The sequence below is a fragment of the Lepus europaeus genome, chromosome 19 (assembly GCF_033115175.1).
Source record: "Lepus europaeus isolate LE1 chromosome 19, mLepTim1.pri, whole genome shotgun sequence".
NCBI classification, from domain to species: domain Eukaryota; kingdom Metazoa; phylum Chordata; class Mammalia; order Lagomorpha; family Leporidae; genus Lepus; species Lepus europaeus.
Window position 1 is genome coordinate 54,156,310 of NC_084845.1, and position 17,581 is coordinate 54,173,890.

General features: G+C 48.9%; 1 protein-coding gene across 1 annotated transcript in view; it reads right to left on the reverse strand.

Moving 5' to 3' along the window:
- Window positions 1-17,581, reverse strand: part of RANBP10 (RAN binding protein 10) — an 83,256-nt gene that overhangs the window by 37,484 nt on the left and 28,191 nt on the right. Inside the window, exon 3 of the mRNA XM_062175848.1 lies at window positions 15,197-15,249. Coding sequence (XP_062031832.1) covers window positions 15,197-15,249 — 53 coding nt within the window. The remainder of the gene's footprint in view (window positions 1-15,196; window positions 15,250-17,581) is intronic.

Consider the following 17,581-nt stretch of genomic DNA (forward strand, 5'->3'; position numbering starts at 1 on the left):
CTGCCTTTCAAATAAATAAATATATAAATATTTAAAGAGAGAGAGACAAAAGGTGAGAGAGGAAAAGAGGCAGAGAGAGAGAAAGAGCGAGAGCGAGGGAGAGGGAGAGGGAGAGGGAGAGGGAGAGAGAGGCCTAGGCAGCAATAAGGTTCCCTAAGACCTGGCACCTGGCACCTCACACCTCTGTCACTCGCTGTTAAGGTTCAAGCTAGATAGGGGTAGGTTTCTCTCCCTCGAAGCAAAGTGCTCTGACTAAAGGGATGACATTAAGCATCTTTGTGTCCTCCTTGCATAACGTGCGGCTGGCATGTGCCAGGGAAATGTTTACTGAAAGGGGAAATGTGGTCAGGAGCTGCAGGAAGCCTGGTGTACAAGACTGTCAACAGGTCAGCCCACGTCATGACATTGTGCTAGTGGGCGACTCTGTGCCTGACTGGGAGTCTTGTTACCATTTTTCTTTTAAGAAAAACAGCTCCGCCCAGCATCGCACCCCTACTTACAGAGACAGGTCACTTCTGGGCTCTGGGAAGAAGCCTGCAGCCAGGCTAAAGACAAGGCTCCGCCCTCAGCAAGACATTTCACTTCTCTGGGTCTCAGTTTCCTCACCCATGAAACAGGCAGGGGATACAAATACCCTGCTGGATCCAGATGACTCTATGGTTCTAAGTCCTCTAAGGCGTCCACAACGGGGTCCAGCAGGTAGGTGACCCTTCTAGGTGACCCTCCCCTCCAGTCCCACCACCCTCAGCTTTACATGACACCTCGTTCCTCACTTCTTCCTCACAGCATGGGCTGTCGTGCCTCTCTGGGTGGGCCTGATGTGAGGCTGGAGATGTGCCTGGAAGTGAGAGTTGTCGCCGTATGGCGAGGCCAGAGATGGCTGCCTGGGAGGCCAGTGGGTTGTGAGGTCAAAAGAGAACAAGCAGGCACCACCGCCTGGGAGAGGCCTGTAGGAGTCATTTCCAGCCAGCTCAGGCACAAAGGACGGCTGACGCTGCAGGATGAGGACAATACTCGGATAGAGCACCACCCAACTCACCATTCTTCCCTCTCCAAAGAGAACAGGCCTCGTCACTCCAGAGAGAACCGACAGGCAGCCAGCCTGGCACCCACACAGAAAAGCCCATTCCCTGCTGTGCCGGGCACCTATCATAGGCTGGGGACACAAGGAGAAGCCAATCCACGTTCAGGTCAGGAGGCAGCAGGTGCCAGGTGCCTGTTTCAGCATCACTCACTTCCCCTGCGTCATCACTGAGAAGGGAAGTCCCAGTCACACAAGTGAGATGGTGGCTGAGGAAACAGCTCCTCATCTTGGCAGTCCCAGATGCCATCCCAGTTGTAATGCTCTAGAGGTGGGTGCCAGGGTCTCCAGCATGACTGCTCTAGGAATCCAGCCCACGTCACTCCCATCTGTCAGGACACGTCAAGGGCTCCAAACCCACAGCAGTGAGGGGTGGAGAGGACTCTAACTCTGAGGGGAAAGATGCCATGCCTTCAGCATGTGTACCCAGAAACCTGGAAGGGGGTGGAGCTGGGGCTGCCCACTAGGTGCTAGTCCCAGCCCAAGCCTGACCAACACACCCTGCCTCACTCACAAAGCTAGTCTGAGTTCTGGCCACCAAACCAGTCATCTCCCAACAAATGGGTCCCCATCATCACTGGACTCTAGAGTTGGAGAGATAGGTGTGATCCCAACCACGTCAATTCTTGGCACCTACCAAGTTCTATTTGAAGAATTCTTCTTTCAGGGTTGATAGGAGGACTAAATGAAAATTTTTGTGTGGGGCCTCCAATGAAAGTCCCCTCCTGCACTGTCACCAACACCAGCTCAGATGTCAAGCCCGGGCACTTCACACTTCCTGTGCTCTTCCAACCTGAAGGGGTAGGCAGACTGGAGCTGGTCACTACCCACCACTCCCAATGAACAGCTTGAATGGCCTGCCAGTGACAGCCCCAGACCTGTTCTACTCTGGCTTGTCCTGTTTCCTGGAGATGCAGCACCTGCCACAGTTCACCAGCCATGCCCAGTGACTTTCAGCCATGCCCAGTGACTTTCATTCTTGAGGCTGGCTCCAGAAGAAGGGTGTGCTACCTCATCCCAGGGTGCTCCCTGAATCTGGGGTTGCTGTGGAGAGAGTCCCTGTGCAATGGGGGACAACACAGCAGTGCTGCTACACAAGGGGGGTCACTCACACAGAGCCATCCTCCTCAGAAATCCAGCAGACAAATGCTCTCTCCAAAATGTCAACTATTGGGGGCCAGCGGTGTGGCACAGTGGGTTAAAGCTCCAGCCTGCAGTGCTGGCATCCCATATGGGCACCATTTCGAGTCCCAGTTGCTCCACTTCTGATCCAGCTCTCTGCTATGGCCTGGGAAATCAGTAGAAGATGTCCCAAGTCCTTGGGCCCCTGCACCCACATGGGAGACCTGGAAGAGGCTCCTGGCTTTGGATTGACCCAGCAACGGCCATTGTGGCCATTTAGGAGTGAACCAATGGATGGAAGACCTCTCCCTCTCTTTCTCCCTTGCTCTGTAACTCCATCTTTCAAATAAATCCTTTTGAAAAATGCCATTCACTTGAAAACAAACAAAACAAAAAACAGGGGTGGGTGTTGTGGTGTAGCACATTCCGTTCTGGAGTGGGGTGTTGGTTCAGGACCTAGCTACTCTCATTTTTTTTTTTGGGGGGGGGGTAGGGGTGGGGAAGTTTATTTTATTTATTTGAAAGGCAGAGTAACAGAAAAAGGAGAGAAAAAATTCTTCCATCCATTGGTTCATTCTCTAAACGGCTGAGATGGTCAGAAGCCAGGAGCCAGGAACTCCATTTGAGCCTTGGGGACCAAGCACTTAAGCCATCTTCTGCCTCTTTCCCAGGTACGTTAGCAGAGAACTGGATCAGAAATGGAGCCGCCAGAATTTGAAATGGCACTCCAATATGAAATCTGATATTACAGATGTCAGCTTAACCTGCTGCACCATAACACCAGCCCCAGTTACTCCACTTCTGATCCAGCTTCCTGCTGATGCACACCCAGGGAAGCAGCAGATCATGGTGCAAGTGCTTGAGTCTCTGCCACCCATGTATAAGGCCTGGATGGAATTCTTGACTCTTGGCTTCAGCCTGGCCCAGCCTACATTGTTGTGGCCATTTAGCAAATGAACCAGCAGGTGCAAGATCTCTCTCTCTCTCATTCTTGCTCTAACTCTCTCTGTCGCTCTGCTTTTCAAATAAATGTGGAGCTGGCACTGTGGTACAGTGGGTTAAGCTAACACCTATAATTCTGGCATCCCATATAAGCACTGGTTTGTACCCAGGTGCTCCACTTCTAATTCAGCTATCTGCTAATGCTCCTGGAAGGCAGAAAAACATGGCCCAACTGCCACACATATGGGAGACTCAAATGGAGTTCCAGGCTTCTGGCTTTAGCCTACCCAGCCCTGGCTGTTACAGCCATTTGGGGAGTGAATCAGTAGAAGGAAGATCGCTCTTTCTGTAAACTCTGATTTTCAAATAAACAAATAAATTTTGAAAAAAAATTAAGGCTAACAAGACCCACTGCCTAGAACAATTCTATAAAGGATAACAGGAAAAAAGGAAAGCAAAGAGATTTTTTTTTAATTTTTAAAGATTTATTTATTTATTTGAAAGTCAGAGTTACAGAGAGAGAGAGAGAGACAGAAAGAGAGTTCAATCTTCTACCCATTGGTCATTCCCCAGATAGCTGCAATAGCCAGGGCTGAGCCAGGCCAAAGCCAGGAGCAAGGAGCTAAGACTTCCACTTTGTCTCCCATATAGGTGGCAGGGGCCCAAGGACTTGGGTCATCTTCTGCTCCCTTCCAGGTGCATTAGCAGGGGGCTGAATTGGAAGTGGAGCAGCTAGGACCCAAACTAGTACCCACAGGGGATTCTAGCATTGCAGGTGGCAGTTTTACCACTATGCCACAATGCTGGCCCCAAATAAGTTTTCATTCAACAAACAGAAAATGCCACTTTTATGGCTGTTACCCTGGCTTTTCAAATCCTGGAACCAAAGAACAGAATCAGCACAATCCTAAGGCAATGTCTCTGACGGCTGCAGGCAGAAGCGGCAGATGGTACCCTGGGTGCAAGTCTTCTCTTCATGGTAGCAGGCATGGAAGCCATAGTAAGGTAGGATAAAAAAGCCACCTCTGCAGGATGACATCAGGGGCTGTCACAAGGTGGGGTATGGCCTCCTAGGGGTACCCAGGCCTTGTACTGGGACAGAGCTCAGGTGTTAGCTTGAAGTCATGGGCAGGGAAAGGGACCATATAGTCAGCACCTGTAGGGGAGGCGCCCCAACAGGGCCACACCTGTGCATTCCTGATAGCCACAAGAGGCCCTGGGCAGTCGGGATGGGTCTAGCTGGGATTGCCCAGGGTATGGTTCAGATAGCATCTGACCCATTTAGCAGGGCTGGCTACCTACCTACATACACATCAGGCTTCCTCCACTGGACACCCAAGACTGTCATTCACCTGAACTAGGCTAAGAAAGGGGCGGCACTGTCCTACAAAATGGTGTAACCTCAGCTCTCAGGACTTGGGGTCCCCCTCTCTGAGAGTTGGCTTTGGTTTTTCCTTCCTTCCTACTGTGCTCCTTTTAAACCTCTGAGGAAAGTCGGAGGACAAGCGACCCTGATAATGTAGAAGCCTGTGACTCTGCACACCTCATAGGGTTCTGAGATTTGCATGTGCACAAAAGCCTTCCACAGAGGAGGCCCAGGCATGGTATTCTTGCATTGCTGGGCTCCCTGCACAGGGTCGTCCCTCTGCCCAATACTAGGAAGGCAAGGGCTTGAACACTAACTAGTCTCCACTTTGCCCCACCCTCACCCAGAGGACACCCGAGACTGTGTTGTCAGAACTGACACTCGGGTTTCAGAACTGGCCCTTCTGCTGTTGATGAAACCTCTTTCCTCAAAGACCTTAACTTGCTCTGAAAACTACAGCGTGAAGTCCAGCATGTTTACCTTCTTTAACAGAGAAATGGGAACAGGTATTTGGAAGAAGGAAGCAAGACACTACCAACAAGTAATCCCTATTGCCTAGGAATAATAATTTCCAGTCTGAGTGAGTCACTGCATCTCACAAGGCTGTGGAGCAGCTGTGGTGTGTTGTGGTCACACAGGTCTCCTGGGGGTGAGCAGAGACTCACAGAAAAGGAACACAGGCTTGGTTGGCCACAGGGCCTAGGGTACAATTCCCAGGGAGGCGCTGCAGGGAAGCCAAGGGCCTTGGACACAAAACAAGCTCTTCCACAGGGACCATGGTGGTTCCGGTGGCACTGACATCATCAACCACTGCCTGAACCACCAAGGGGTTTGACCAGCTTCCCACCCCCAGGGCCCAACTGCCAACACGCCTCTGTTCTGGACTACCCTGTAGGACTTGTTGCCAGAGCTACAAGGCCTCTAGGCATCTAATCCTTCACTCTTATCCCAGCTATCTTTCAAGGATATCTGAAATAGGAAAAGAACAGAAGGAGAAAAAGCAGTGAAGGGTTGGGCAGCTGGTCCAGTGGCTTCAGAAAATCTCCTGGCTGATCCTGTTTCCAGGCAGGGCCATCTCAAGGTATCCAAAAAGGTCTAAACTACAGGGTGACAACCAGCTGGTTTCTTCCCTCTCCCAGGCTCAGGCAGACACTAGCTTGGGAGGCCTGTACCAACCTACGTTTGAGATAGGGGAGCTCAGGTCTGTTGCCAGGTATTCTAGCAGGGTTGGGAGGGGTACATCCAGAAGCCCAGCAGAGCCCTGACTGCTCAACTCACTCAGCTGGAGAGAAACATGGCTTCCCTTCCAGGTCTGAGCAACCCTATGGCAGACCCCTGGGAAGCACTTGTAGGTCCTGGAGTGAAAGATGCTCCAAAGAAGTGTGGTAGCTAATGGTGGACAGAGTGGGAGCTCATCTGCTGTGAGCAGCAAGGGTCCCAGCCCATAAGCAATGGAACAGGGCACTCCCTGCTTGGCAGGGACAGACCGACAGCATTTCCAAATGTCCAGAAGCCCACCTGGGTGCCAACAATCTCTGAGACATTCAATGCACAAAGCCACCTGCTAACAGATTTGCTCCAATTTTTCAGTGCTTGTGCTGTAACCCTAAAGAGAGATGGAGGGAGGATAGCAAACACCCTGTTACTTATCATCAGTGTTTGCCACACCAGTAGGGCCTATCCTATGCCCTCAGTGAACCTGGCACTGATCCCTGGTGTTCTGCCCTGATGTCTACTATCAACAATTCCTCCCCCATGGCATATTAAGATGTGAAGTATCAGCTGTTTGCAGAATCTGTCCCAACTGGCAGAAGCAGCTTCCTGCTGAGCCTTTGATCTTGACAGCCTGTTCAGAGTAGGCTTGGTAAGCTCTAGGAGAAGAAAAGATACTCATTGCTCATGACCATCCTGTGAAGGAAAACAGATGGCACCCACATCTACCCTGCACCCCTCAGTCTAACAGCCAGGGCCTGGTTGCAGGTCACCTCCTATTTCAGGAGCTACGTCCCCCACTCCTAATCCCCAGCTGTATTCTAGCTATTTCAACAGTTACAATCAAGGCAGGCATGCCTCAGTGAGCCTGGATACTCCCCCGAGGAGCTGTAGTAATTAAGGTAATACATGCCACACCAAGCCAGCAGCTGCCTCTGCCAAAGAAGAGGCAGGGAGGAAGCCAGCAGCTCCCCAGCTCTGATGCAATTGGGCCGCCTATCAACACAGCTTGAGTCTCATTGGCTCTGTCTGAAGCACAAGACAAAGAAGCAACATGTCCTCAAAGTGCCGATGCTTGAGAGAAACCCAAACCCCACCCTTTATCCAGAACCCTGCCTTTCTCTCCCTTCTTCTATCCAGGGATCTCGGCCCCTTGTCCTTCCCTGCCAGCTCACCAGTGCAAGGGTGGGACTACAGGCATACTCAACCTGCCTCAGATCATCCTGCCCTCCCTCCAAGTCATTCAGCTAAGGGTTCTGAAATCCTTGTTCTGGGGCCACACCCATTCCTTGGTTTCACACTTAAGTAGGCAAAAAAACACCTGGTGAAAGTAAACATCAAAACTTCCCCATCTTCCAACAGAAACCTCTGACATGCAAGCTGAGATGTAACCATAGACTCCCAGGAAAAGTTTGAGCACCACAGCCTTATTCCAGAGGCTCCCTCTGTTTTCATCTGCCCAAGGGACCAAGTGAGACCCCACAGTGCCTGCCGTCTGCCCCTGACAGCCCTGGAGGCAAAGATGTCTCTGCTGAGCTGGTACAACTTATAAGAAAACACTGGAAACCTCAACAGTGGTACCATTCTCTTCCACAATTCTACTCCAGCTAATGTGTACTAAACATGTCCGTCAAAATTCAGAAAACAAGCACTTGAAAGTGTCATGTTGATTACTGCCAATTCCACTCTGATATGCAAACATTCATAAAAGAATTTTAAATGTACACACACTTCTTTCTTAAGGTAGGAAGAAAAAAACAAACTGATATTTATGCTTCTCCTTTGTGTGTCAGACACAATTTTAAGCACTCCATAGAAATTAACTCTTTTTTATCATCCTAACTACCCTATACCTGAGCATGATACTAGTATCACTTCCATTTTACAGATGGGGAAACTGAGGCACGGGGCAATTAAGTAATCGACTCCAGGTAAAACAACTGCCAGGATGCAAGCAGACAGTGTGGCTCCAGTCCACATTCTTAACCACTGAGCAACACTTCTCCACAGGCTGACAGGAGCCCTCAAGGCCTGTTCCCCCATATGACCAAATGTGAGCCAGCAGTTGGTTCAATGACACTGAGCTGACAGAATAGTCACTCCTCCTATAGGTAGAAGGTAATGGCAGAGCCCCCAGGTACAATCAGTGCCATGATGATCAGGGCAGTAGGTGAAACTGCTTGGCTTCTCGAAGCTGAACACAGGCTGCAGGTCAATGGGATCTGACTCCAGACTAGTTCTAGAACACAATTGACTGGGGCCAGTGCTGTAGTGCAGTGGGTTAACGCCCTGGCCTGAAGCGCTGGTATCCCATATGGGCACCGGTTCGAGACCCGGCTGCTCCACTTCCTGTTCAGCTCTCTGCTATGGCCCAGGAAAGCAGTAGAAGATGGCCCAACTCCTTGGGCCCCTGTACCCACGTGGGAGACCTGGAAGAAGCTCCTGGATCTTGGCTTCAGATCAGCACAGCTCTGGCCGTTGCGGCCATCTGGGGAGTGAACCACCGGATGGAAGACCTCTCTCTCTCTCTCTCTCTCTCTCTCTGCGTAACTCTGACTTTCAAATAAATAAATCTTAAAAAAAAAAAAAAAAAAGAACACACTTGACTTACATAAGCATTCATGGTGAAGCAGGGATGGTGTCATTCCAAAGTCCATGTGCCTCACACCAGGCCCTGAGCTCACTCTGGGGGAGTGGTGATAGAAATATGTGCTCTGAGTCCCAAGGAGCTCCCAATCCAGTGAGGACATGGCTGGGTAATATAAAGGAATCACACAAGGCAGAGTGGCAAGTGTGATCACAGAGATAGGATCAGGGCTGAAGGGGTCAGGCAAGGTTGCATGGGATAGAGACAGTGTCAAGGAGGAAGGGCAGAGCAGGGACTGTTACCAGCCTGTTTGGGGCCCAGCACCCATGCCAGTGGTAGAGGGCAAAGGTGGTGGCAGATGAAGCTGAGCAGGGGACTGTCCTCCAGGCAGGAAGCATAGTGTGGAGAGGTCAATGAAAGCAGCCCACTGAAAGGCAGGAGCAGTAGGGAGTGGGGAGCAACAGAACCACAGGCTAAGGGAGGGCAGGGAGAATAGGAAGATTGCTCTGAAATCCCATTTGGATGCTAGGGTGAACAGTGACTCAGCACAGACAGGGGACACATGAGGATCTGATTTTTGCAGGGAAATGACCTCAACCTCAGTTTGGGGCAAGCAGGTTCACTGTCTGCTAACAACTGAGGTTTCTGGAGGGATGACCTGTTCAGAGACAGAGTGGAATCAGCATAGCAGGAAACATAATAAGTCAAAGTATAAAAAGTGGGATACACATCTGGTGCAGTGGTTAAGTCATGGGATGTCTGCATCCCATACTGGAGAGCTTGATTGAGTTCCAGCTACACTGCTCTTTTTATTGTTATTATTATTCATTTATATAAAGGGAACAAATTTCATATACACAATTTTAAGCTACTCTGCAAGGCAATAGATGATATCTCAAGCAGTTGGTTCCTGGAGCTGGCACTGTGGTGTAGTGGGTAAAGCCACCGCCACAGAGCCAGCATCCCATATGGGTGCCAGTTCAAGTCCCAGCTGCTCTACTTCCCATCCAGCTCTCTGCTAATGTGCCTGGGAAGGCAGTGAAAGATGGCCCAAGTGCTTGGGCCCCTCCACCCACATGGAGACCTAGATGAAGCTCTTGGCTCCTGGCTTTGAATAGGCCCAGCTCCGGCTGTTACGGCCATTTGGGGAGTGAACCAGAGGATGGAAGATTTCTCTCTCTCTCTCTGTCTTTACCTCTCTGTAACTCTGTCTGAAAGGCAGAATCAGAGAGAGACACCTTTATTTTAGTGCTGGGGCCAGTGCTGTGGCGTAGTGGGTAAAGCTGCAACTTACAGCGCAGGCATCCCGTATGGGTGCCAGTTTGAGATCCAGCTACTCCACTTCCAATCCAGCTCTCTGCTATGGCCTAGGAAAGCAACAGAAGATGGCCCAAGTCCTTGGACTCCTGCACCCACATGGGAGAACTGGAAGAAGCTCCTGGCTCCTGGTTTTGGATCTGCCCAGCTCCAGCCATAGCAGCCATTTGAGAAATGAACCAGAGGATGGCAGTCCTCTCTTTTTCTCTCTCTCTCTCTGCTTTTCTGTACCTCTGTCTTTCAAATAAATAAAGAAGTCTTAAAAAAAAAAAAAAAAAAAAAAAAAGAGGGCCAGCACCATGGCTCACTTGGCTAATCCTCAGCATGCAGCACCGGCATCCCATATGGGCGCTGGGTTCTAGTCCCGGTTGGGGCGCTGGGTTCTAGTCCTGGTTGCCCCTCTTCCAGTCCAGCTCTCTGCTGTGGCCCGGGAGAGCAGTGGAGGATGGCCCAAGTGCTTGGGCCCCTGCACCTGCATGGGAGACCAGGAAGAAGCACCTGGCTCCTGGCTTCAGATCGGCGTAGGGCCAGCCATAGTGGTCATTTGGGGAGTGAACCAATGTAAGGAAGACCTTTCTCGCTGTCTCTCTCTCTCTCTCACTGTCTATAATTCTACCTGTAAAAAAAAAAAAAAATTTTTAGTGCTAAAGTTCAACAAAGTTGTAGGACACATAGTGACCCCACAAAAATCAATCATGTTTCATGTTGCAACATAGCCACACTAGCAAATGAAGGGATCTCTTTCACCAGTGGTCAGGAGAACATGACAATTTTCCAATACTTAACACAAAATGTATTTAAATAAAACACGTAAAACTTGAAAAAATGAACAGGTTTATGCCATTTCTAGTTTTTCAGAAAGCCTGATGGTCCCTATACTAACACACAATATCAATGTGAAGTGTCAGGGGACATTATGAAACACTTAATAAAAATCTGGCTTGTACAACCACAAAACAAACAGGCACACTGCTAGTGACATCCAAAAATGGTCTACTCCAGCAAAACACAGGGCTCCAAATTCAAACGTCTTAACTATATTAAAATATTAATGGCCCTGGTAAGTAACAGCAGAGTCAAAAACAAGCAGTTTGCCTGGTCTCCCATGGAACAGCGCGGTGCGCAGGCTGCAGCGCGCTACCGCGGCGGCCATTAGAGGGTGAACCAACGGCAAAGGAAGACCTTTCTCTCTGTCTCTCTCTCTCACTGTCCACTCTGCCTGTCAAAAAAAAAAATTAAAAAAAAAAAAAAAAAAACAAGCAGTTTGCATAAGGCAGTCTGTAGTCAGCAGTCAAAACAACAAACTCTTCCAGAATAACACAAATATCCAATTCGGAGGGACGGCTGGTCATGCATGGTGCATCCCTACAAAATAGCAACACATGAACCAAATGAAGATGTGCATCTGCTAACTCCAAGTGCGCACATTTACTTCAGAGGGGGAAATGAATGCTCACAAAGCCTCTCTGAGCAAATGGGGACAAATTCAACACTGACCAACAAAAAACTGAAGCACCACTGATGGCCAGCAACCCTGAAGATAAATGAATCCTCAAACATCTCATCTAAAAAAACCAAACTCGGCTGGCGCCGCGGCTCAGTAGGCTAATCCTCCGCCTTGCGGCGCCGGCACACCAGGTTCTAGTCCCGGTTGGGGCACCGATCCTGTCCCGGTTGCCCCTCTTCCAGGCCAGCTCTCTGCTATGGCCACGGAGTGCAGTGGAGGATGGCCCAAGTGCTTGGGCTCTGCACCCCATGGGAGACCAGGAGAAGCACCTGGCTCCTGCCATCGGATCAGTGCGGTGCACCGGTCGCAGCGCGACTACCGCGGCGGCCATTGGAGGGTGAACCAATGGCAAAGGAAGACCTTTCTCTCTGTCTGCCTCTACTGTCCACTCTGCCTGTCAAAAAAAAAAAAAAAAAAAAAAAAAAAACACCAAACTCAAAAGGCAGACACAGCCTAGGCCACCACCATCACCACTCTCTCCTACCACCCAAACAAGCCCATTAGCCTTCGCCCCAACAAGGGCCCCCTGGAAACCAGCATCAGCTGGCAGATGGGCTTTAGCTTCTGTCAGCCTCCATCCCACTTCACCAAACACATGAAGGTTCAGGTCCATCTGCTCATGAACGGTGAAACCTTCAGCTTACGGAGAACAAATACTCATCACACACACACAAACAAACAAAACAAAACAAACATGATTCCAGAGAGTGGAAAGCAACAAAGGGGATTCTGATCTTCCAGATCCACAACTGGGATGGACAGTGGCAGGTCTCCATCACTCCTAAGAGCGACACCCACATCTGTCCTGTGCTAAATCCGCCCAGACATTCAACTAGTCCTGTTTCCCAGGAAAAGCAGGGGCATCCATCCTTCGTGGGAAAAGCCCTATCTAGATATAATCCAATTCCTACTTTTCACCTGAAGGAGTACTTGGGACGTGATCCGAATTTGCAGGAAAGCCTGGAGGAACTAGCGGCCAGAGTGAAAATGAAGACTACTACAGTATCAGCTGAACACCTAAAGGAGATGCACCCATGAGGGCAGAAAAAAGTACCAACTCTCCTGATGCATGGGGGTGGGAACAAAAGTATTCCTCCAATTTCTCCATCTTCTTCCCATGGGCCCTATCTTCTGTGCCTGGGTTGAGTCTGACTTCACAGGGCCAAAATGGATTTCTCTACAATTTTACAAGTCAGTGACAGGGATCAAGTATATGAACTATTAGCTGCTGCCTCCTAGGGTTTGCATTAGCAGCGAGGACTCAAACTCAGGTGAGCATCCCAAGCAGCACTTTTTTTTTTTTTTTTAAAGATTTATTTATTTATTTGAAAGGCAGAATTACAGAAAGGCAGAAAGACAGAGATGTCCTACATCCGCTGGCTAACTCCCCAGTTAGCTGTAACGGGCAGAGCTGTGCTGATCCAAAGCCAGGAGCCAGGAGTTTCCTCCAGGTCTCCCATGTGGGTGCAGGGACCCAAGGTCTTGGGCCATCTTCTACTGCTTTCCCAGGCCATAGCAGAGAGCTGCATCAGAAGTGGAGCAGCTGGGACCCGAACCAGCACCCATATGGGATGCTGGCACTGCAGGTGGCAGTTTTACCCACTACACCACAGCGCCAGCCCCCAGAGCAGCATCTTTACCACTGTGCCAAATGCTGGTTGCAAGGAGCACTTTAATTTTTTGTTTGTTTGCTTTTAATTATTTGCAAGAGAGAAAGAAACAGAGCTCCCATCCACTGGCTTACTTCCCAAACACCCACAACAGCCAGGGCTAGACTGAGCTAAAGCCAGAAACTCAATCCATGTGCCAGAGCCAGGGATCATATCCAGACACTCCAATGTGGGAGCAGGTGTTCTAACCACAAGGCCAAATACCTACCCCAAAAAAGCATATTTAGAGCAAGAAAAAAGATTAAGAGGGGCCAGCACTGTGGCAAAGCGGGTGAAGCTGCCACCTACAGTACCGACATCCCATATGGACGCTGCTCCACTTCCAATCCCGCTCTCTGCTATGGCCTGGGAAAGCAGTAGAGGATGGCCCAACTTCTTGGGCCCCTGCACCCTCCTGGGAGACCGGAAGAAACTCCTGGCTCCTGGCTTGGGATTGGCGCAGCTCCGGCCGTTGCAGCCAACTGGAGAGTGAGCCAGCAGATGGAAGACTCTCTTTCTCTGCCTTTCCTTCTCTCTCTGTTAACTCTGACTTTCAGATAAATAAAGACATCTTAAAAAAAAGAAAAAAGATTAAGAATCAGGAGCTAGCATCGTGACACAATGAATTAAGCTACCACTAGCGACACAGGCATCCCATATGAGCACTAGTTCCAGCTATGGCCCAGCCCTGGCTGTAACAGCCATTTGGGGAGTGTACCAGTAGATGGAAGATTTCTTGCCCTCTTTCTCTGTAACTCTTCATTTCAAATAAATAAATAAAGCTTAAGAAAAATTAAGAATCAGTTTATCCTTGATAAGAAATTACTTTTCTTTGTTCACTAAGAAGCAGAGCTACACACACTATAGTTAAACCTACTCAGCCAAGGCCAGACACTTGTTTATCAAGGACATAGCCATACACTACCAAAAGAGGTCAAATGTGCCACATGCATCCTGGTTAATACTAAAGACCAGTTTTTACTCAGATTCCTGACAACGAATTGACCACGAAACAAGTCTAATTGAAAATATTTAAAATCAGTCCATTAGAGAAAAATCTGTGATTGGTGTTAAACATAGATTGGAAAAGATGTAACGTTTAAGTATTACCCCCTCTCTGGAGAAAGCCAACTACTGCCTTCTCTGTCATAGGCACAAAGAGTAAAGGGGTCAGGGCAGCTTGCATACTGCTACTTCTGTCACTCAAGGGACAACTGGACTGAGGGCCTTCTTCTGGAACCCACCCCTCCCATCAGCTGTGCCTAGCTCAGGACTGGGTATGAGCTGCTGCCAGGGAACAGCTGAAAGGGTAATTGCTTAGTGGAGGAAAATCATCCTCAGGGCCCAAAGACTGCTGGCCAACCAAGTCCTATGCATATCCTCCTCTTTATTAAGAAATCACTATGCTTGTTGTGACAGCAAATATACTAATTATGAGTATAAAGTAAACTGAAAATTGATCTTTCTAAAAATTAAGAGTAGGAATAGGACAGGGAGGAGGAAGAAGGGTGGCAGTGTGGGTGGGAGAGTTGGGAGGGAAGTATCACTATGTTCCTAAATCTGTATATGGGAAATAAAGGAAATGTGTATATTATAAATAAATAAATAATAAAATAAAAAAAATAAAAATGAGATTAAAAAAAAAAAGAAGAAATCACCAGGGCTGGCATTGCAACATAGTGGGTTAAGCTGCCACCTGGTTGTTCTGGTTCATGTCCCAGATGTTCCACTTCCAATCTAGCTCCCTGCTAATGGCCAGGGAAAAGCAGTGGAAGATGGTCCAAGTGCTTGGGCCCCTACTACCCATGTGGGAGACCCAGACGAAGTTCTTGGCTCCTGGCTTCAGCCTGGCCCAGCCCTGGCCACTGTAGCCATCTGAGGGGTCACTCAGTGGGTAGAAGATCTCTCTCTCTAATTCAGATTTTCAAATAAATAAATAAATAAATTTTAGGAAGGAAGGAAAAGAAAGAAAGAAAAAAATAACCTCAATCATGCTGCACATTGGAGGCCATTTAAAGACTTTGATCTTTAACCTGGAGAAGTAACATAGGAGCCCAGGTTGGCAGTGCAGGCTCCTGATAACACGCTGAAGTCCCCAGCTGGTCAGCAAAAGCCAATGGGAATAAGAGGTACTGAGGCGTATCTCCAATGGGAGCAAGCTCAGGTCATTTGGTTTTGACTGCAAACAGTTCAAATTCCATGAGGGACAATCACCTGCCAACTCATTTTTGGAATGGAAGCCCACACCACCCAGCACAACGCCCATCTTTCAGGATCTTCCACTCAATGACTTGGCTTGAGGTAGGTGGACAGTAAACAAAGTCCTCCCCAGCCTCTCAGCTGCCACCATGACTCTAATGGATCAGGATGGATCAGAAGAGCAGAACGAATGTTCTCTTAAACAGTGACTCACCAGGAAGTCTGTTCATGTTGACGCCTTGAGCCGAGAGTCCAATTCCCATGTACCTTCAATAAAGCACACATACAAAATGTTAGCAAATGATTATGCATCTCCCTTTCTCAAATATTTCTTGGTACAAGATAGAACAGAGAAAGCAACGGATACAGAGACTCTTTTAATACACTACTGGTTGCTGGAAATCTTTACATTTTGATTTTCTTTTTTTTATTATTATTATTATTTTATTTTATTTTTTTTGACAGGCAGAGTGGACAGTAGAGAGAGACAGAGAGAAAGGTCTTCCTTTTTGCCGTTGGTTCACCCTCCAATGGCCGCTGCGGTAGGCGTGCTGCGGCCGGCGCACCGCGCTGTTCCGATGGCAGGAGCCAGGTGCTTATCCTGGTCTCCCATGGGGTGCAGGGCCCAAGCACTTGGGCCATCCTCCACTGCACTCCGTGGCCACAGCAGAGAGCTGGCCTGGAAGAGGGGCAACCGGGACAGGATCGGTGCCCCGACCGGGACTAGAACCCGGTGTGCCGGCGCCGCAAGGTGGAGGATTAGCCTATTGAGCCGCGGCGCCGGCCTACATTTTGATTTTCTAATGGAAAGCATCTTACTGCTTTGTGCAGCTAGGGAAACCGAAGGAAAGTGTGTGTGGAACTATGAACGACCAGTTTCAGTTTCCTAGAGAGTGTCCAGGAATCACGGCTTCCAGTCTTTTGGCTCTCTGGCTCCAGTGAAGGCAGCACAATCTACACCTAAGAAGTGCCTAAAGTAAGTAGATCAATCCCATACAGTGCCCGGCAGAGGAATGCATGGTCAAAGCCACAGGGACAAGCCACTCTACAGCAAGGACTAGGACATGGAAAAAGCACAGCTAAGATGGATCTGCACACACAGCTTCCTCTCCAAGTCTCTCAAACCTCATTACACTCCCCTCATTCATTCATACTGGGTGGTAATGATGTGTGAGGCCCCCCCACTACTCCCACACCAGGTGTCCAAGTGACTAAACCGCCCACAGCAAGGTGGGGCCCATGTTGCAGCAACTCCCAAATATGTCTCAGTGGCACTCACCAGAGACAGGTCAGAAAAGGAAAGGAACTTTTTTTTTTAAGTTGTATATTTGTATTCCACAAAGAAATAGGTGTTTGCTCAAGAACTTGCAAATGAGAGAAACATTGTCTTCTCCTCCTAAGAGTAAGACAGTGGAAACCAACACAAGATGCCTTTATTTGGTAAGATTTTATTTATTTTTTAAAGACTTATTTGGGGCCAGCCCTGCAGCATAGTGGGTAAAAGCCACTGCCTGCGGTGCCGGTTCAAGTCTCAGCTGCTCCACTTGCAATCCAGCTCTCTGGTATGGCCTGGGAAAGCAGTGGAAGATGGCCCAAGTTCTTGGGCCCCTGCACCCACGTGGGAGACCCAGAGGAAGCTCCTGGCTCCTGGCTTCGGATTTGCGCAGCTCCAGCCGATGTGGTCATCTAGGGAGTGAGCCAGTGGATGGAAAACCTCTCTCTGCCTCTTCTTCCTTCTGTGTAACTCTTTCAAATAAATAGATTAATTAATCTTTAAAAAAAAAAAAAGACAAGACTTATTTTATTTATTTGAGAGGCAAAGTTACAGGGAGAGCAAGAGACAGAAAGAGAAATCTTCCATCCATTGATTCATTCCCCAAATGGCCGCAACAGCCAGAGCTGGACCAATCCGAAGCCAGGAGCCAGGAGCTTCTTTCAGGTCTCACACATGGGTGCAGGGGCCCAAGTACTCGAGCCATCTTCTACTGCTTTCCCAGGCACATCAGCAGGGAGCTGGATCAGAAGTGGAGCAGCTGGCACTCTAATTGGTGCCGAACTGCATTGCAAGAGGAGGCTTAACTTTCTACACCACGGCGCCAGCCACATGAGGCCTGGTATTAACCACATAGGAGCACTACAGGTTGATGAAGTACTTAGGATACTTACATCACCAAAGAGGCTGAGGCATAACCTATGGTTGCATAATTGGACTCATATACTTAAAAATCATTAAATAGGAGGTGGGCACAGTGACGTATCTGGTTAAACAATCTTCTGGGATGCCTGCTCCCATGAGAGTTAAGGCAATCCAGTGTGTGTGTGTTCAAGTCCTGGCTGCCCCTCTTCCAATCTAGTTCCTTGTTAATGTACCTGGGAAAGCAGCAGAGGATGGTCCAAGTCCTTGGGCCCCTGCACCCATGTGGGAGACCTGGAGGAAGCTCCTGGCTCCTGGCTTCGGATTGGCTCAGCTTCCAGCCATTGCAGCCATTTGGGGAATGAACCAGTAGATGGAAAATCTGTCTGTCTCTCCTTCTCTCTCTTTAACCATGCTTTTCAAATAAATAAAACAAATCTTTTTAAAAAAAATTGCTTTTACACC